Raw genomic sequence first — 21,955 nt, 5'->3', positions numbered from 1 at the left:
GTACCCTGCGATTGGCTGGCAACCAGTCCATGGTGTACCCCGCCTACTGCCCAAAGATAGGTTAGAGTTCCAGCAGCAACCCCACGACCCTTGTGAGGAATATGCGGTCAAGAAAATGGATGGATGTTTCAATTGTACAGGTCTTCAATTTGGAGTTTGAAGGCATTGGGGCGTTTTAACACTGATACAGCAACATAAGGAAACTGAAATCTGATTGGCCAAAAAACCCTGATAAACCCACAAAGGACAGCAAGCTGTGCAGCCAAGATACACGCTATGAAATGAAGACATAAGAATGTTGGAAGTAAATTTATACAATATTTTGCAAATTTATACACAGTTTTAAATTCATATCAGGGCTTTTGATAATGTTCAGACCTTCAGAGAAGGCCTTGAATGTCCTGACAGCACCTCATTCCTTCATAACCTATTCCATGCACATGCTCAAAACTGTCCACAAGTTTCATGGAAACAGGCCAACTACTTTGGCTGTACAATAATCCTGTCGGGAGAGTAAGGCAGAGAAACTGCACACAAAATTAACCTTGTTGCCAGATGCAACGACAGTTACATCACATAGCTCCAGCCTCATGGGTGGGGGACTAGCATTGGATAGTGCAACTTTAATCCTGTCAAAACATTGCTGTATTCCATGACAGTACAAGCGACCTCTTCAGATATGTCTGGTATGCTTGGGCTGCAGGGTAGTCCGATACATTTATTTATTTATTTATTTATTTATTTATTTATTTCAATCCAAAATCAATCACGGTTGATTGGGTGTGTGGACCAAAGCGTTTAACATAACAATGCTGTCAAGGTTGTCATTACGAATGTAAAGACCAGCTTCTACAGCATTTTGAGCTGATTTTTGAAAGTGTATGCCGAGAGGCGTGTTTGTGTGTGAGTGTGTGAAAGAGAGTAAAAGTGTCCCTCCGCACCGCCTTGAAACCGGTCGGACAGCGTCGAGTCACCTAGAGGAGAAAAAAAAAGAGAAGTAGCCCACACTAGTTGAATTTACAACAGATGCGGACGTAAGAAGTAAACTACACGAGCTCAAAGTCCGTTTGAATTCAACGCTTCGCTCTGAGCTCGTGCGCGTGCGTGTTTTAGCTTGTCATTGGTCTTCGATAAACTTTTGACTCATTTTAGCGTTGCTGAAGCCACGCTCCGAAACAATCGCGTGTCCGTTTGGTGTTCGTTTGGAGGCGACAGGCAGGCAGTCCCGACTCCTGGCCGGGACCTACGCTGACATTTGGAACACTGACAGACGGTCGGTCATTGACAATTTGACTCGCTCCAGCTTCGGGGAACGGCACCATGCATGTGCGACAGAAAGGTAAAGAAAAAATATATTGTTTTAAATCCTTGATTTGTTTCATTCTTCCAGAGTAATGTCGACTGCATTTTAAAGTATAAGTTAGTTTACATACTGGTAAACTCTGTAAAAGTGCTGGCTGTTTGTGAAGTTCCGCTTCGCAAAGTGTTTGTCGCCGACTCTACCCTGATTATTTACTAACACGTAATGTAGGCTACTACGTGAATTGTTTTAGTTTTGAATTGTTTTAGTTTAATTTTGCTCACACATGGAGCTTAACACCACAAAAGTAATAATCAGTGGTGACTCATGGCATTTTCAGGCTTCAGATTCCATTTATTGCACCTGTCTACTGTTGTCGTGTTTGAAGTGCAGTCGACAACTTGACGAGCACTTTTTTATTGGTGTTTATTTTTTGAGTGTGCCAGCACGAATTAGTTATAATAGTACAGTTGGATCCAATATAAGAGCTTTTCAAACTCTAACAAAGGTATTAATTATCAGTTTTTGTTACAATATCTCATCTGGCCTCATCATTTTTGCCTCTTTGTGCCTTTGCAGCAAAGACACAACACTATAAATGTGTATATAGTAGTAAACAGTTGAAAGGGGAAAAAAAATAAGTACATTTGAAATGACACAATTAGATCTGCTGTCCATGGTCTACCATGCTCTAATCCAGAGTTCAATGCAACAGATTCTAGCTCACCTGTGATTGTTATGAGGACTAGAAAACAAATCGCCATCAAAGACATATTCAATTAATTTAACAAAAATATGTGTTGTTGTGTGGCGGCGCGGTGGTTAGCACGTCCACCTCCCAGTTCTGAGGAATCGGGTTCGAGTCCAGGTTCCGGCCTTCCTGGGTGGAGTTTGCATGTTCTCCCTGTGCCTGCATGGGTCTTCTCCGGGTACTTCGGTCTCCTCCCACATTCCAAAGACATGCATGGCAGGTTAATTGGGTGCTCCAAATTATCCCTAGGTGTGCTTGTGCGTATGGATGGTTGTTCTCTCTGGCAACCAGTCCAGGATGTACCCCGCCTACTGCTCAAAGCCAGCTGAGATAGGCTCCAGCACCCCCCGTGACCCTTGTGAGGAATAAGCGGTCAAGAAAATGGATGGATGAATGTGGTGTTGTGGTTGTAGTTTGTGGTTACATGTAAAGTTAAGTTTCACTTCAAAACCTTACTGTATCCACTGCAGCCGCATCATACTGTAATAAGTGTGGATAACTTAAAATGCATTGTTGTATAGGGCATCCATTCATTGAATCACTTTCTATACTGACTGTCCCCATTGGGGTTGAGGGGGACTTTCGGTGAGGAGTGTGGTATGCCCTGGCTGCCAGCAGACAGCTGCAGAGCACAACTAGACAAACAACCACTCACACTTACAGTTAGACCTAGTAGGGAGAGTTTAAAGTCTTCAAATAATGTGAATGTTTTCAGTAGGGCTGGGTTTTGCCGCCAAACTCATGATACAATACGTATCACGATGCAGGTGTCACAATACGATACATATCACGATACATATGTATCCCAATACTTGCTCTTCAAGGCGATACATATCCCGATATATTACATAAATTTTCTTGCATGTTATAATAACAGTCATATGTATACCTAAAGGATATGTTTGTTATGCTGACTGACAAAAATATTTTTTTCTGCTCTTCTGGTTTACCACCAAGCGGCATGCCTGCTCTAAATGTGCACAAACTGCAGAGCAAGGAGCAGCTTTCACAGACACACCGGGAAAATGTATTAATATGCATGAGCCGATATGAGCAAAAATATCAAAGTATTAAAATTACAGCTCTAAAATGTGCTTATTTGAAATATTTGGGGAAATAACATTTTTTTCATGTAACACATTCTATTTCATTTTTAAACAAAATATACGAAAATTGGTACATTAAGACGCGTGCCATGTTACGTTTAGAAGTAAATAAAGATTGATATTCTTCCTCTGCTTTCATTTTTCTTAGCAAGACACAGTGTCCAATCACTGGTGAGCTATTTTTGCATTAATTAAAGGCAATTAATTTCAAAGACCTTGCTGGTTCTTATTTTTTAGGTACAATGCAAGCTGCAAAGGCAAACATTAACTGCGTATTTAAAGTTAACCAGCAATATTGATTCTGACGCCTGCGTATCGATACGTGTATTGTAATGAGGCCTGCAATGATATATTGCCGTATCGTTTTTTTTTTTTTTTTTAGCACACCCCTAGTTTTCAGAATGTCAGATGAAGCCAGAGTACCCAGAGAAATCCCACACAAGCAGTGAGAGAAAATGCGAACCCTCCACAGGCGAGATTCAAACTCCAAACTTTAGGACTGTGGAGCAGACCTACTAACCACTGATGTGCTGTAACATCTTGATTCACATTATGATCCTGAATTAATATTTTTCTTCATATTCCAACTCAAATTTTGTCATTCTTCTCATATAGCTACACTAACTATAAACATGACTGGTTCTTATCTTTTTTTTAGGAAGGTTTATGTATTTATTTATGTATTTATTTATTGAGCTCTAATATTTGGCTGGATATCGCTGAAAGCTTGGCTCGGTCAGTTATCCAGAGCTGTCCGGATTGTGCATCTGTCACATATTCACAAAGATTGAATGAATTGCAAATTGATATTGGTCTTTCTCTCTTGCCCCCATAATTTAAATTATTTGGAAAGTTGGAAAGTATTTGGAAACATTTAATGCACTGAGTAGATGTCAAAAGTTATGCTTTTTATTTGGGTTACATTTAAGTTGCAGTTCTCAGCAAATTAACCGTTAGCCAGTCTGAACCATACATATTATTACTTCCTTCAAGAAATAGTGCCAGCGGAAAATAAGTTGTTTATTTAATTTGTCTGTGTTTTATTCAGATGCTCAACGAGCCCTAGAGCTTCTCCAGCAGTACCGGGCCAAATTAGATCAGAGGCAGCAGAGCCAGATAAAACAGAGCCCTGTTGAGGAAGATCACCAACTGAAACAGTCTCTAGACAGAGTCATCAATGTGTTCCAAAGCCAGCTCTTTAGTGCCCTGCTTGGTAAGTATTTATTCATCTGTTTAGCAACACAGCATGTCACTACAGCCACAGTGTGATACACAGTACTTCAAAGAGCAGTTGTCATGTTTTGAGTAGAATTGAGTCAGCATTGGATTTACAGCAGGTGTTGTTTAATTGTTCAGCTATTGTTTGTAACGCAGTTACAGCATTTAATTGAGCTTTATGATAGTCTATTTGGGTTGGAAAGGTGCTTTTGAACCTCTAGATCAGTGGTGTCCAAACTACGGCCCGGGGGCCATTTGCCGTCCATTTTTTTAGTGGCCCGCGACATATGCTAAAAATGGCATTTGACTCAGTTCAAATAAAATAAAAACACAAATGTTTGGAGAGGGTCAAAGTAAGAAGGGAAGGTGTCGAAAAACACAGGTGCTATTAAAGGTTATTTTCGTTAACTAAAACTAACAAAAAAGCTACAATTCATAAAACAATTTCGTTAACGAAATAAAATTAAAAAAACAAACAAACAAACTACATTTTATGTTTACAAAACTAACTAAAATAAGACTAACTATAATTATAGCAAAATGTCTTTCGTTTTAGTCTTTGGTAATTAAAATCATCCCCAAAGGCTCATGCATTAAATTAAATGTGATTTTTAGTAGATTCATTTGGATATAGACCGGAATAATGACGTCACGCCCATGATGTTTTTTAAATATTGCGCACGAGTAATACACACACAAAAAACCTAAAACTAATACTGAAACTAACTAAACTAAAACTAAGCATTTATTAAAGAACTAAAACTAATGAAAAATATTAACAGAACCACCCTAAAAACTAAAACTCAAAACAAAATAAAAACTAAAATGAAAAATTCCCAAACTATAATAACCCTAGTGCCATATTAGAAATAAATTGGTTTATATACTGTAGCATTTTTCTAAATATGCAAAAGCACAAATACATTATTTGTACAATTTTTAGGTCTAAACACAATTTCTCTTCATAACATTATGTGGCCCTTCATTATTGCGGCCTTCTGATTTTCTGGATGTGGCCCTCAAATGAAAAGGTTTGGACACCCCTGCTCTAGATGAAGTGCTAGTATAAGGCAGTGTAATAGTGTGAATTGGTTAAAAACAAGTGAAGTGAATTGAAGTGAGGAGAGAAAATGAATTCTTTTTGCTGTCTGAGTCTGGCACTATTTATTTCCGTGCTGTAAACATTATAAAGAAGTGGAAGCTTTAGTTTGTTAGTTGTTACATGACTGTTCACTGAAATATAGCCCCCAAAAATCATAGTATATCATCATATCATGGACCTCTTTGTAGAAAGTGGGCACACATACAGAAGGTGTGACAAATATACTTTCAATTTATTGTGTAGAAGTCTGAAGGTATATTTCCATCCATCCATCCATCTTCTTCCGCTTATCCGGGGTCGGGTCGCGGGGGCAGCAGCTTCAGGAGGGAGACCCAGACTTCCCTCTCCCCAGCCACTTCAACCAGCTCCTCCGGTGGGATCCCAAGGCGTTCCCAGGCCAGCCGAGAGACATAGTCTCTCCAGCGTGTCCTGGGTCGCCCCCGGGGCCTCCCACCGGTGGGACATGCCCGGAACACCTCCCCAGGGAGGCGTCCAGGAGGCATCCGAACCAGATGCCCGAGCCACCTCAGCTGGCTCCTCTCAACGCGGAGGAGCAGCGGCTCGACTCTGAGTCCCTCCCGGATGACCGAGCTTCTCACCCTATCTCTAAGGGAGAGCCCGGACACCCTGCGGAGGAAACTCATTTCGGCCGCTTGTATCCGGGATCTCGTTCTTTCGGTCACGACCCACAGCTCGTGACCATAGGTGAGGGTCGGAACGTAGATCGACCGGTAAATCGAGAGCTTTGCCTTTTGGCTCAGCTCTTTCTTTACCACGACGGACCGATACAGAGTCCGCATCACTGCAGACGCTGCACCGATCCGCCTGTCGATCTCCCGCTCCATCCTACCCTCACTCGTGAACAAGACCCCAAGATACTTGAACTCCTCCACTTGAGGCAGGATCTCATCCCCGACCCGAAGACGACATTCCACCCTTTTCCGACTGAGGACCATGGTCTCGGATTTGGAGGTGCTGATCCTCATCCCAACCGCTTCACACTCGGCTGCGAACCTCCCCAGTGAGAGTTGGAGATCCCGGCTTGATAAAGCCAACAGCACCACATCATCTGCAAAGAGCAGAGATGCAATGCTGAGGCCACCAAACCGGAACCCCTCAACGCCTTGGCTGCACCTAGAAATTCTGTCCATAAAAGTTATGAACAGAATCGGTGACAAAGGGCAACCTTGGCGGAGTCCGACCCTCACCGGAAACGAATCCGAATTACTGCCGGCAATGCGGACCAAACCCTGGCAACGGTCGTACAGGGACCGAACAGCCCGTATCAGGGGGCCCGGTACCCCGTACTCCCGAAGCACCCCCCACATGACTCCCCGAGGGACACGGTCGAACGCCTTCTCCAAATCCACAAAACACATGTGGACTGGTTGAGCGAACTCCCACGCCCCCTCAAGGATCCTGCTAAGGGTGTAGAGCTGGTCCACTGTTCCACGGCCAGGACGAAAACCACACTGCTCCTCCTGAATCCGAGATTCGACCTCCCGACGGACCCTCCTCTCCAGCACCCCCGAATAGACCTTACCAGGGAGGCTGAGTAGTGTGATCCCTCTGTAGTTGGAGCACACCCTCCGGTCCCCCTTCTTAAAAAGGGGGACCACCACCCCGGTCTGCCAATCCAGAGGCACTGTCCCCGATGTCCACGCGATGTTGTAGAGGCGTGTCAACCACGACAGCCCCACAACATCCAGAGTCTTTAGGAACTCCGGGCGGATCTCATCCACCCCCGGGGCCCTGCCACCGAGGAGTTTTCCAACCACCTCAGTGACTTCGACCCCAGAGATAGGGAGCCCACCTCAGAGTCCCCAGACTCTGCTTCCTCAAAGGAAGACGTGTCGGTGGAATTGAGGAGGTCTTCGAAGTATTCCCCCCACCGCTTCACGACGTCCCGAGTCGAGGTCAGCAGCACCCCATCGCCACTATACACAGTGTTAATGGTGCACTGCTTTCCTCTCCTGAGACGCCGGATGGTGGACCAGAATTTCCTCGAAGCCGTCCGAAAGTCGTTTTTCATGGCCTCACCAAACTCCTCCCATGTCCGAGTTTTTGCCTCAGCAACCGCCGAAGCCGCGTTCCGCTTGGCCATCCGGTACCTGTCAGCTGCCTCCGGAGTCCGACAGGCCAAAAAGGCCCGATAGGACTCCTTCTTCAGCTTGACGGCATCCCTTACCGCTGGTGTCCACCAGCGGGTTCGAGGATTGCCGCCGCGACAGGCACCGACCACCTTACAGCCACAGCTCTGATCGGCCGCCTCAACAATGGAGGCGCGCAACATGGCCCATTCGGACTCAATGTCCCCCGCCTCCCCCGAAACAAGGGAGAAGCTCTGCCGGAGGTGGGCATTGAAACTCTTTCTGACAGGGGATTCCGCCAGACGTTCCCAGCAAACCCTCACAATACGTTTGGGTCTGCCAGGTCGGACTGGCATCTTCCCCCACCATCGGAGCCAACACACCACCAGGTGGTGATCAGTTGACAGCTCCGCCCCTCTCTTCACCCGAGTGTCCAAAATATGTGGCCGCAAATCCGATGACACGACTACAAAGTCGATCATCGAACTGCGGCCTAGGGTGTCCTGGTGCCAAGTGCACATATGGACACCCTTATGTTTGAACATGGTGTTCGTTATGGACAAACCGTGACGAGCACAGAAGTCCAATAACAGAACGCCACTCGGGTTCCGATCAGGGGGGCCGTTCCTCCCAATCACGCCCCTCCAGGTCTCACTGTCATTCCCCACGTGAGCGTTGAAGTCCCCCAGCAAGACGAGGGAGTCCCCAGCGGGAGCGCTCTCCAGCACACCCTCCAAGGACTCCAAAAAGGGAGGGTACTCTGAACTGCTGTTTGGTGCATATGCACAAACAACCCACCCGAAGGCGGAGGGATGCTACCCTCTCGTCTACCGGGGTGAACCCCAACGTAGAGGCGCCGAGCCGGGGGGCAATAAGTATGCCCACACCTGCTCTGCGCCTCTCACCGTGGGCGACTCCAGAGTGGAAGAGAGTCCAACCCCTCTCGAGAGGACTGGTATCAGAGCCCAAGCCGTGCGTGGAGGCGAGTCCGACTATATCTAGCCGGAACTTCTCGGCCTCACACACCAGCTCGGGCTCCTTCCCTGCCAGAGAGGTGACATTCCATGTCCCGAGAGCCAGCTTCTGTAGCCGGGGGTCGGTCCGCCAAGGCCTTGGCTGCCACCCAGCCTACATTGCACCCGACCCCTTTGGCCCCTCCCACCGGTGGTGAGCCCGTGGGAAGGGGGACCCACGTTTCCTCTTCGGGCTGTGCCCTGCCGGGCCCCATGGGTGCAGGCCCGGCCACCAGGCGCTCGCCAGCAAGCCCCACCTCCAGGCCTGGCTCCAGAGGGGGGCCCCGGTGACCCGCATCCGGGCAAGGGAAACGTGCCTCCATTAATCTCATTCATCACAAGGGTCTTCTGAGCCGTGCTTAGTCTGGCCCCTCACCTAGGACCTGTTTGCCATGGGTGACCCTGCCAGGGACATAAAGCCCCAGACAACATAGCTCCTAGGATCATTGGGACACGCAAGCCACCACGTTAAGGTGCCGGCTCATAGAGGGGTGAAGGTATATTTAAAGAATGAAAGTCTCGTAAAAATAGGAACTTTTTGGTGTCATTGTCATGGGGGTGGCGTGGCACAATGGTAGAGTGGTCGTCTCCCAACCCAGAGGTTGTGGGTTCGATCCTGTGCCATTGTGACCATGTTGAAGTATCCTTGAGCAAGATAATAAACCCCCTGTAGCTCCTGATGCTGTGTCGAGGAAGCGCAGTATAAATGAAAAACAATTTACCATAAGAAGTCGGACACTTTGTTGTTCCTGGTAGCCCTTGTTGTGGAGAAGCTGCCCGAAAGCCAGCCACAGGAAATGGATTTTGTTCAAATCGCTGCTGCTGCTTAGAAAAGTGCAAACAAATTTGCCATAGACAGTGTTGCCGGTAACGCGTTACTTAGTAACACGTTACTCAAAAAAGTTGCTTTCTAAAGTAACTAATAGTCTAACGCGTTACTTTATTCTACAAAGTAGTCTGATTAAAGTTACTGTCCAGAGAATCAATGCGTTACTCCACATTTTCATGAAGAATGCAAACTATCTGACTGTTGTAACAGTCACAAACAACTACTGCTAACTACGAAGATGAGGCAGAAGTCATTAATCACCACACTGAATTCAGCCATGGTCTGGTCATGAATGGTTTGCACATTCAAAACAAAAGTGATGATACTTTTACTACTAGTTTTATTAACCAACAGGCACACAACACAACAAAAAAAAGTGTGCATTATGGACCATAAAAGTGGTAAAAAAAATAATTTATTTCCATCCTCAACTGGTCCGTGAAGCATTATGGGATGAGGTCGTCTCCGCCCTCTCGCCAGGGGGAGTGACGTCAGACAAGTTACATTTTCAGTAGGGGTGGAACAAAAAAACGATTCGACCGAACCATCGTTCGTCAAGGGGAGCTAAACGACCGTATCGGTTGCGAGTGAGGCTTTATGGTTTTCATAACAATAGCAAGAGTTCTGCGCCGTGCTCTACTTGTTTTGTTTACATTTCAGTAGCATCACCATTCAAGCTACTTCCGTGTTTCCGTGCTCGCGACACGGCGCGCGCGCGCGCAACGAGTGACAACATACAAATGGAGACAGTTAGCAGAAGCCGGTGCCGTACATCTCGGTATTTCCCATGGCTATCGAGTCCTCTCGGTGCACTTGTATGTCCCGGGCCGGCGTTGGTACTGCGCGCGAGCCAAAAAGAATAACTCCCGTGACGATCCAATGCATGGATTCAAACCACACAGGTATGTCCCACAGCCAACACACCAGCTAAGCTAAAAGCACACTGCAAGTATCTCATTTCTCAGTTTGTGGCTCCCTGTCAATGTCTACAACTAGCATGAGCAGCAGATAGGAGAACTGAGACGTGCCCGCGATTACGACAGCCCAAAAACAAAATATAAACAGTAGTGATTCTGTGGTCATCATCGTGTCTCAGATTAAAAAAACAAAAAAAGATGTCATACATTAACCAAAAATGAAAGTGATGACAAAAGAAAAAACAATTGTTAAATACAAAAATTGTTGATTAAAAAGGGAAATGAACTTTTGGAAATATTTTTGCATATATTAAGTGGTTAAAATGTGTTTGATAGATTTATTGTTCCATAAGGTGGCTTCATATTTCTTTTGGCTGGACGGTAGGTTTATTTCATGTCTTAAATTTATGTTTCTGAAATACTTCACAATGTGCAAATATTCTGTTTAATTGTGTTGGTGTCTGTCTAAAGGTTAAATATTTATATTTAACATTAAATTATCAACCTTTTGTTTTCCTGATCCTTATTTTGAAGAGAAAAAACAAACAAACCAAAAAACAATTATAACTGTCAATAACTACTAATAAATATTTAAACTGATACATGTGTACACACTGGAATAGCGGAACAAACAAACAATAGAGGAATTTAGGGGATTTTCATTTTCAACCTGGATAGATTTTTATTTTTTGTTTTATAAAAAGTATTTACGTTACAAGAAGTCAAGAGAGACTGCCTATTTTGTTTTTCATAAAAAAAAAACCTTTATTTTCATGTTAAAAATGAACTTTCAATAAAGTATTTGGAACTCCGTTTCTACTGCATTATTTTTATGTTGAGATGGTGTTATCGGCAGCTGCTGAAAGTAACTAAAAAAGTAACTTTTAATCTAACTTAGTTACTTTTAAAATCAAGTAATCAGTAACGCAATTTAGTTACTTTTAAAACCAAGTAATCAGTAAAGTAACTAAGTTACTTTTTCAAGGTAACTGTGGCAACACTGGCCATAGATGACTCACGGGCTATAACTGTGATTTCATCATGGCAATAATGGGCACTTGATGATGACCAACCCTTTACCACCGTTGAGGACACTGGTTTATGTCAGGTCATAAACAGCTTGGCCCTACAATTTCTACTTACGAGCGGCTGCAATTTTTTGATGTATGTTTGCCAGCAAAATACGTGGCACACACTTGTTATGTAGTCTGAGAGATGGAAATAAGGACACGAGCTTCACTACTGATTTATGAATGTGTAGTGTTAACCCTGCTAGTTTTGCTTAATGCAGTGCTCAGTTGTGCATTTTACAGTACTGTATTTTTTATTTTTTATTTTTGCAACATACATTTTCATCAGGGCGGCACGGTGGTCCGCCTCCCAGTTCTGAGGACTCCGGTTCGAGTCCAGGCTCCGGCCTTCCTGGGTGGAGTTTGCATGTTCTCCCCGTGCCCGCGTGGGTCTTCTCCGGGTACTCCGGTCTCCTCCCACATTCCAAAGACATGCATGGCAGGTTAATTGGGTGCTCCGAATTGTCCCTAGGTGTGCTTGTGAGTGTGGATGGTTGTTCGTCTCTGTGTGCCCTGCGATTGGCTGGCAACCAGTCCAGGGTGTCCCCTGCCTACTGCCCAGAGCCAGCTGAGATAGGCGTCAGCACCCCCCGCGACCCTTGTGAGGAATAAGCGGTCAAGAAAATGGATGGATGGATGGATGGATGGACATTTTCATCATCTTGTACATGCTAGTTCATTTTATGAATCCTTATCTAATTTGGGAGCTCCTAGAAGCCTTATTCTGTTTCAAATTTTGTATATCCCATGTGCATGCAGTACAGTGACAGGTGAGTTATTTCAGTAAAGTAAAAGAACATCAACATGTGATCAATGCTGTCGTACAATTTTATGCACGTGCACGTCTTAGGTCTTTGTCTATCTGAATTCATTCGTATGCACATGTCATTTACTGTATCTTTTTATTATGCACTGAACTACGGCTAACATTTACATTTGCTAAGCCATTCTAACAAAGTATTTTCTTTAAAAAGTTCATAAATAAATGTGGAATTCTAAATAAAGGATCGCTTTTTGATTTTTGTTATACATTAATTTTGTTAGTGTAAATCTTTGAGTAATTCATTCCTCCAGGTGTGCACAAACTGCAGGTAACTAACACTAAACTAACTAAAAATATATATATATAAAAAAAAGAGAGAGTCTTGCAGAGTTGTGAGTACACTAACATATATAGTAAGCTCCACTTATTATACTTACTACAAAAAAAATAAAAAATAAAATACAAAAATCTGTCTGTGCATCCCAGTAAGCAAATGTACTGGTGTTGGGGACCACTGGTGTAATGTTTTTGCATCATAAACATACTGGATGTGTGTGCATTAGTGTACTACTAATCAAGTCAAGTCAGTGTAGTAATAAAAAAAGAAAAGAAAACACACATCCATCATGGTGCCATTTGTTGCTGCTTTCTAAGAAATACTGAATAATTGCCAGCCTTTGTTTTAGAAAGGACAGATAATTTACTTTTCTAGCTGAGTAGCATCTACTTGCCACCAGAGGCCACTAGTGTATCATAATTGGGCAGTACAAAAAAACAACAACAAAAACAAAAAAAAAATCCATGCTTACTGACCTAAAACTTCTTCATCTGAGCAGGAATGATTGGATTAGACTATTCTGATATATTAACCAATGCAGATGTCAGTTATTTATCATTACTGTACAAAAAAATAATACCAAATTAAAAATGGAAGGGAAAAAAAAACAAACACGATGGAAAAACATAACAGAATGATGAACATAAAACATGCCTCACTGACTGTACACATGTCAAAAATGTTTCCACTGAGAACCTAATACACAAGAAAAAAGGTATGTGGTAGCACCCTGGATCTTTTCTTTCTGTTAAGATGCTGACAGAACAAATAGTTGGAGTGGCCAGAGGCCCTGGATCCCTCAAGAATACTATTGACCTGCCTGCATACACTGCCTGTTGTCTTGTACATTGATATTATTACAGTGATTTGCTTTACAAGTTGAGCCTTTTGTTTATTAGCAATGCAAAAAAACCTGTCTCTGTTTTCGCAGTACATTTTGAACATTAGTGTTTTTTTTTGTAATTTTTTTTTCTCTTATTTTTTTTTCTACTGCAGTAAAAATTTGAAATTTTGTTGAACATTTTTTCTCGTTACTTTACTGTACATTTCTCACCAGTGAAAGCCCACTGCTTTTAGTCTAAAATAGATCAGCACGAGCATAACGTGGGTATGTTCAATTTTATTTTAGTATTTTGTATGTTGCAGGTTGGTCTTTTTCCAAATCTGATATATGACCATGATTTTAGTGCCCCAGTATATTTTAGCTGCCACATACACATACACTCATTCACTACTGTAATTGTCAATTCAGTTAGATCAGGGGTGTCAAACTCATGTTAGCTCGGGCTGCACGGAGGAAAATATATTATCAGGTGGGCCGCATCTGTAAAATAACGGTATATAACTTAAAAATGATTGCCGTCATTTATACGCAGATTTTTGTGGACCAGCCCTAAATTACGGAGCTCAACTGTAATCATTGTTCCGCAAAATAACACAAATGCGTATGTAACACGACAACACTTTGTCGGTATACGTTCCGGACGTGTTAAATCGACCCAATTTGCATATTGTTCCCAGAATGCTTTGCGTGGCGCAGTTAATGACGTTATAAGGACGTTAATCCTTGTCATATCTATTTGTGTTGTAATTGAATTTGTGTCATATTTAACACATTTATGTCAGTGTATGATTACAAATAATAGTAATAATAATAATTAAACAAACCTAGTTTAAGTTGTGCGTAAAATAATGACATCCAGGACGATTCCCAGTACAAGTTGCATTGCTCATCTGAGGACTGCTTGTGAAATTACACATCTATATGTTTTGATTGTGGCCAGCTGATATTATATATATATATATATATATATATATATATATATATATATATACACACACATTATTTTTTATTTTTTTATTATTTTTTTACTTTACAAAATCATCTCACGGGCCGGATTAAACCCATTTGCGGGCCTGATCCGGTCCGCCGGCCGTATGTTTGACACCCCTAAGTTAGGTTATGAATCTAAACTTTCCTTGTTTTCTTGCAGACATTCAGGAGTACTATGAGCTAACGATCCTTGCTGACAGCCAAAGTTCAACCGAATTCATTGCTGACACAGTGACACCTCCCTCCTCCCACAATCTGGTAGCAGAATTTACGGCGGTGCCAGAGCCCACTTTTAGTCAGCTCCCCGCGCCAGATTCAGGAGGACCAAGACAGCCTAAATACATATCTCCAAAACCTAAGTCAATCAAGTCTCCTGCTCCTCCAATCCCATCGGTGGCAGCCACAGAACAGCCAGTGTCCCCAACATTGCAGTCTTCTATTTCTCAGCCAGAACCAGTCAAGGTCAAGTACCGTGCCCCGCCTCCTCCGTTCCAGGATGGGGTCTTGACTGTAACAGACATTTCTCAGCCCTCATCTCCTTCTGTAACCACAGCGGTAATTACGAAGAAAGGTGTGGCACCGTGCACAGACCCTCCATCAGTTACACAGAATGCGATACCACAAAATGGTACCAACAAACCTCTTGATGCAAACAACACCGTTTTGCCTTCAGAATGCTCCTCCACTACTCTCGAACAACAAAAAAGTCGTACCAGTCCAGCTGACCTAGTGACTGTTTCAAGCCTCGTTATGGGAACCATCCAAGGTTTAGTGTCTAACTCTACGCCAGACCAACTCACCCAGCCCGGTACCACTCCTCACATCAGCCCATCTACCAACACAGTCGCAGATGCTGCCATCCTCACTTCCACTCTTATGGCCAATGAGGATCAAGGCCCAAGCAAAATCACACCAAAATCAAGCCCTAAGACTCCCAGCCCACTAAAACTTACATTTGATAGCCACAGTCCCACGTGTCTCTCAGTGCAACAAAGTAAAGGACCCCATAAGAGGTATTCCAGCAGTTCATTTTTACGCTAAACCTTTTATTAATAGCTGTGCTTTTTTTCCAATATCACCTTCCTACACTCACCCTTTTCCTCTGAACTCTCTTTATAATATAACCAGCCCCGGGCCACTGAAGGTCATTGCCTCTCCCATTAGCCCTGGTCCAGCCAGCCCAAGAGCTGCTCCAAGCCCAGGGGTCAAGGTAAGACATCTATCTGCATTCTACTTTTGCTGTCAATGGAAAGCCACAAGCTCATTCGGAAGCTCTTGGTCTTTGGTCTGAGTCCCGCTGTGGACAATTTAAATGGTAGTTAGTTGTCAGAGAGATCAAGTCTGCATCCTGACTTCTGTGGAGGTGCCCTTGAGCAAGTCACCCAGCCTCCACGAAACTTGGCTCAGTCACTGACTGTGTCCGAATGTGTACCCTACTCCCTATGTAATGCCCTGCTGAGGGGTCACGTCATTTTGTAGGGGTTTCCAAATGTCTAGGAGGTGAAAATGTAGGGCACTCAAATTTACCCACAATGCACTCTGAAAAGTAGTTAAAGGGATACTTTACTTATTTAACCATTTTTACAGTCAAACATTAATATTTTGCCTATAATAAATTAGATATTTTCATTATTTATTTTTTTACATACAATTAGTACCTTTTAAAAACACATTTTGCAACTTGCTGTCGACTGAAAATGACATCACAAGGGCTCAGGTAACCAATCACAGCTCAGCTTGTGAATGTCACATGACCAAACCTAGAATACAGGTGAGCTGTGATTGGTTACCTGAGCCCTTGTGATGTCATTTTCAGTCGACAGCAAGTTGCAAAGTGTTTTTAAAGGTAAAATTTGTATGTGAAAAATAATGAAAGTATCAAATTAATTATAGACAAAATATTAACTTTTTATTGCTATAATGGGCTAAATAAGTGTCCCTTTAACATCGACGCTCACTCAAGATCTAGACCACAATGCATTGCGAGTATGAACCCCCCCCCCCCCCGCCCCCCCATTAATTATTAATTACGTAATTCATTTTAGCTGAAAATATGTGCAACAAAGAAACTGAAGTACAGTTTTATAACATTTGTATTCACAATAAATACATATTTATGCCGGGGCGTCGTGACAGGTACGGTGGTCACGTGAAGTGCGACAAGGGGAAAGTAGTGAGCTGGTAGTCCGAATTGCCAAACAGAATGTGGGCACTACATATTAGGCCACTATATAATGCGGGCCAGTGTCGTGAATGAGGGGTTAGGGGATAAGGGTGGACATTCGGACACAGCCACTGTTTGTGCACATGGCCTGCCTGTCTGTCAATGTGGTGGGCTTGTATTTGACAGTAAATGGTTTAGTTTTAGGAGTTATAAGGCATCCATACAGCACAGAACAGTGTCACATTACACTCACATCTGTCTGTCTGTCTGTATGTCTTCCATCCATCCCCAATACATCCATTCATCCCCAATACACACACACACACACACACACACACCAATACTAAAAACATACGTCCGCCTGTCTGTCTGTCTCCAGCTATCCAACCATCCATACATCCATCTGAAGGGAATCTTGATATTATCCTCTCTCTCTCTCTCTTTTTTTTTTTTTTTTTTTTTTTTAAACCAATACAAAATTATGATTATATGTTGTCCTTCTTTTGATCCTATTGTAATTGTATGTATTGTGCTGTTGTTGCTGGCCTCCCGTGATCCAAGAGAGCAAGAATCTCTCATAAGAAGCTTAGTATAGGCTACTTATAGACTTAAGTGAGTTGGAGCTATTTTAGGACAGACAAAGAGGGAGGGGAAAAATGAGAGTAGGATTCACTAAGGCTGATACTTTGACACACCTTCTAAGCTGCTGGTGCAGTCTTGTATTGTAACTGGGAAGAGGACACACACTGACAAGGAGAGCACATGAGAGAACTTCCCAGTCAGTTTTAAGATTGTTGAGCACATCTGCAGTAGGACTATCTTAGTCCAAATCAAGAAAGTCCTCAAGACTCTGTAGGCTCTACACCGGTTGTGAAGAATTGGACTGAGTCACTAGATGTTGAGATGACCTTTCCTGTTGTACATCTGACAGCGATTGGGCTACCACAAGTGCTCCATGTCAGGATGGACCATCAAAACTCTGCATCTGCAGTCAATGTAATGTACCTTCAATGTCATGTACCTTTAAAGTAGAAACAGTAGGATAGAAGATATTGGTGGGCTATTAAGCTCGTTTTATCAGTATCACCTTTATTGTCATTTCACAGTCAAAAACAGCAAAACCAAATTAGCGTTTTCAGGCAAGATGCAGTATGTTACTGTATCTGTATCTTACTGTATAATTACACATGTACAATAAGTCTTCAGTCCCTTTGAAAATATGAAATAATATACTATAGAAACAAAAAAAACAAAACAGTGTAGCATGCATGAAAATTCTTTCTCATATATTTTAACTAGTACTGTGTTAACTACAGTACTGAGTATGACATACAGACCAGAATGCAATTGTTTTTTATTTTATTTTTATTTTTTTTTTTTTTTAATCATACATGCCCCCTAAATCTACATGGAACAGGATGTATGTCAGTTGAGCATGATCCAATTCCTGCTCCTTTGTTGTAATTAGCGATGCCTGGTGTCACGAGACTTCCTGGATAATTACAAACTATTGGGCAAGGGGCACATTGCAAGTTTAACTTAAAAGGAACCCCGATTGTAAAGTTTGCTCTATATTATTTATTTGGTTGTTAGTCACAATGCATTCAGTGCGTAGTGACGTAGAATGGCGGTTGCATGGCTTTCTGCCGAGCAGTGTGAAACACCTGTATAGAAAGCAAGGTAAGTCTCCGTAGCGTTCCTTAAATGGACAATCAAAACTCTTGAATGCATCTGGTGAATGACGAGAGAGCACGGCATGGCGGAGGGTGACTCTCCGGATCGCATGTTTTTTCTTTATGAACGTTACCAACTTGCTTTCTTTAAAAGGCGTTTCACATTGCTCGGCAGAGAGCCAGCCGCCATTCTATGTCAATACGCACTGAATGCATTGCGACATAAATAATGGCGTACGTCCAAATAAAGTTTGTACAAAATGTATTAAACGGGAAATTATTTTTGAAAATGAATCTCAACAACCAAAAAATAATAGAGAGCAAACTTGTCATTACGATTGTGATTCCTTTTAAAAGGATGACAACTCTTTAATGTTAAACTTGGAATACACTACACCCAACACTCTTCATAAAGATGATGATGGTGCATTTTTTTTCTAATTAATAAAATGAAATATCAATCAATCAATCAAATCAGTTTATTTCACTCTTTACAATAAAAGAAATGAAAGGGGACAGAAAGAAGTAAAACTTGTTTTGTCTGCCCCTAATCAACACACAAATATAAAGCAACTATCGAGGAAAAATGTCATTAAACATATCTGGTAGTTAAAATTTCAAGGTATGTACACTGTTTTTGTGTATATCTTATTGTGCAACGTGGTATATATCCTTGCACCTCCTGTAAATGCTTATTTGTGGAAGATGTTACCCCAACACAGCAGTGGCGAGCGGTGACTTTTTCGAGTGGGCATGCTGAAGTCTCACATATGCGAGTGCCCGAGCTGAAACATTTTGGGGTATTTTTATTATTCATTTCAATATTAAATATTATTTAATTATTATTTTATACCGCTATGTAGGTATAAAATTAAAAATATTCGAAATATTCAGGACTGACACAGGTTGATACGCACACACTTTAATGTAACCAGCCCCGCGGTGAGTGAAATGACAAAATCACAATTTGCCAATACGTGGGAATTTACAGTATTCGGAACTTGCTCGTGCCCATGATGTGGGCTCAACCTGGGAGAAGGAAAAAAATGACATTGCAGAACAGCAGCAAGAAGTTTCAACCAACAATAAAGTTTGCTAACCTGTGGACAGCCAACTAGCCACTGATGTTTCTCGTACGTCCTTTTTTGAAAGTGAGGGACGTTTTCGTGATGATTACTTCAGTAGGATGACCACTTGAAATTATATTCTCGCTGGAGCGGGCCGGAGGACCGCGGAGCATGGCCGAGAACGCTGGAGCCTCCTCGGGCATAAAATAAGGCATTTGCCGGACCTCTATCTCCGGGATGCAAAGCCACTGACTGCTAGCCAAGTAAGCCAATTATGGCTTGATACGCTGCTTGAATGCCAGATTTTTTGGCATTCAAAAGGCTCACGTTTTAGAAACCTCTCGGAACTAACAGAACTTTATTTCTCATTGCACATGCGCGAAAGCTGTTGGCCTTCCGGTTTCCGATGTTATGTTCTGGAGTTAGATCCCAAAAACGCAGACACAAATAAGAGTTTAACACTTTATTCGCATAACAAATCTTGTTTACGCGGCGGAACGTAGTCACAACTATACCAGAAACAATGAGAAGGTATCATGGATCAAGAGGCGTGGAACTAACGAGCTGTGGAGGTGAGCAGAGGAATAATTTGGCAAAAAAAAATAACTTCTCTGGTCTGACTATTATAGTCTGCGAATGAATCTGATTAGCTGCTGACCGACATGCGGAAAATGACATGCATGAAAATGATACGCTTCTAACCCGTTGAAAGAGATTAAAGATTCCTGACATCAAACAGTTGCTGGTTACATGCTGATTACATCAGTTCAAAGAAAACAAAACATGTCAGACATCAGGCAGTTGCAACACAAAACACAGTCATGACATACGAAGCCGAGCTTCCTCTCGCGAGACACATGTTTATCCCGATGGTTCGTGCGTGCCAAATATCCGCTGTCGGCGTTCCACCTCTCCGCAAGGAAAACAGGACAATTACACAGGATTTTAAGACCAATTATTTCAATGATTTTATTGAAGCGCTTGGGCATGCACAGCATTAATATCTTATTATGATCACTCGCCACTGCAACACAGTATTGTTCATACAGTTACATTAACCTTCATTCAAGTGTAGCATATCAAATAACCATCCATCCATCCATCCATCCATCCATTTTCTTGACCACTTATTCCTCACAAGGGTCGCGGGGGGTGCTGGAGCCTATCTCAGCTGGCTCTGGGCAGTAGGCGGGGGACACCCTGGACTGGTTTGCCAGCTAATCGCAGATATCAAATAACCTCACGGACTAATATTCTCTTGGAGTGCATGCATCACAGTTGATCAACCGTTTTAGCGGGTTCATTATTGACATAATCCGATAACAGTTTTACTTGCCTGATTGTGACTTGAGTGTAATGCTTGCTGAGGCTCAGCATTGCCTATCACTGGAGCTAGCATGTCAAAGACAGGAAACTCCTTGGATTTTACATCATGTAATAATCCTGAGGCGTTTAACCGGGTTAGTATGAACAATGTAATCTTATTGCAAGAGTTGTACTTAGTCGACTGGTCATTTATTTGAACGAAGTTAAACCACACTTTCATTGGGCGTGCGTACGCCACGTGCACCTGCACACTTCTTCATTGGTTCGACAGCTTCTTTGAGCTGTTCAAGGAGTGAACTAGCCTCTTAAGAATGGTTCTTGTGTGCCCAAAACAGGCTTGTCTGCTCAAAATGTCCTCATACATGATTGTATTTGTGGCACAATCTATTGAACATCACGTCTATTACGATACGTATTTATACTGAATTGCCCAGGTCTAAGTTATGCTTATTTACAGTATATTGTTATTGTATAAGATGAGAGTCCTGGAAGAACAATTTCCCCATTCTAAGTCTTATCCTGAATGATTTAAATGTGGAGCTCTCTTTTAAAATGTATCAACATCGTCTAAGTTAATATAAATGTATGCTTTGGGTAAAATCTGTGGAATAGCGCTGTAACATATTATTTGCAGTTTTCATACACTGACATAATTGCAGTTCATGTCGAAATAAATGTTGAGGTTTTACGTGGCAACATGGAAGACAACTTAGTTCTGGATAGGGCTGATTGATGATGAAGAAAATATTCACCAGGATTATTTTGGTAATAATTTAAATCACGATTAGTACGATAATTTAGGTTTAGCATATGGTTCACAAAGAGTTTTTTGTATCTCGAGGGCTGTTACATATGTATACCAATTTTCGTAGCTCTAGGTTAAACGTAAAACCGGCAATGCTACGTTTAGTAAGAATTTTGAAACTCTAAATTTGGTGCCCTGCCCCCGTCATATAGTATGTCAAAAACTTTAGATTTTTTTTTCCATGATGTTGTCCCAGGTGTTGAGATGGTAGAGCCCAAGTTTGAAGTCAATCGGGTTAACCGTGTAGGAGAAGCGGGCAAAAGTATGACCCCTGTAAATGTGCAAAAATGGGCCAAAATTGGAAAGTTAAATGATCATACCTCACTTCCTGTCTATTTTAGGGTACACATATCAAAGAGGTTTTTGTTCATCTGGATATGCTACAGGTGCCACACAATTTTCCTAGCCGTAGGACAATCGTAGCGGGACAGGGATCCGTTAAACCTATGTAGGTGGCGCTACAGAGCCATTTTTCTGTTATCATGTATGGCGACTTTAAAATATCAAAATTTTCAAGTTTGGTGAGTTTTTGTTCACGTTTAGTGTCTCAAAAATGTGATTGTTTGCGGAGAAGAAAAATAATAAGAATT

At 42.4% G+C, this 21,955-nt stretch overlaps 1 protein-coding gene across 5 annotated transcripts in view; it reads left to right on the top strand.

Annotated features, from left to right (window-relative positions):
- The first annotated feature begins 811 nt into the window (after positions 1-811).
- LOC144026558 (discs large homolog 1-like protein) overlaps positions 812-21,955 on the top strand; it is a 139,576-nt gene continuing 118,432 nt past the window's right edge. For 2 of the 5 annotated variants that reach the window (XM_077533271.1, XM_077533270.1), the window contains exons 1-4: positions 812-1,339; positions 4,206-4,370; positions 14,491-15,343; positions 15,459-15,540. In XM_077533271.1, the coding sequence (XP_077389397.1) occupies positions 1,321-1,339; positions 4,206-4,370; positions 14,491-15,343; positions 15,459-15,540 (1,119 nt within the window). In that variant the 5' untranslated portion in view covers positions 812-1,320. Of the gene's footprint in view, positions 1,340-4,205; positions 4,371-14,490; positions 15,344-15,458; positions 15,541-17,207; positions 17,491-21,955 lie in introns of those variants that run through there. The other 3 variants (XM_077533278.1, XM_077533277.1, XM_077533273.1) reach the window with 2 other exon arrangements.

This window comes from Festucalex cinctus, chromosome 10 (genome assembly GCF_051991245.1).
Source record: "Festucalex cinctus isolate MCC-2025b chromosome 10, RoL_Fcin_1.0, whole genome shotgun sequence".
NCBI classification, from domain to species: Eukaryota; Metazoa; Chordata; class Actinopteri; order Syngnathiformes; family Syngnathidae; genus Festucalex; species Festucalex cinctus.
This window is presented reverse-complemented; position numbering and strand designations above follow the sequence as displayed.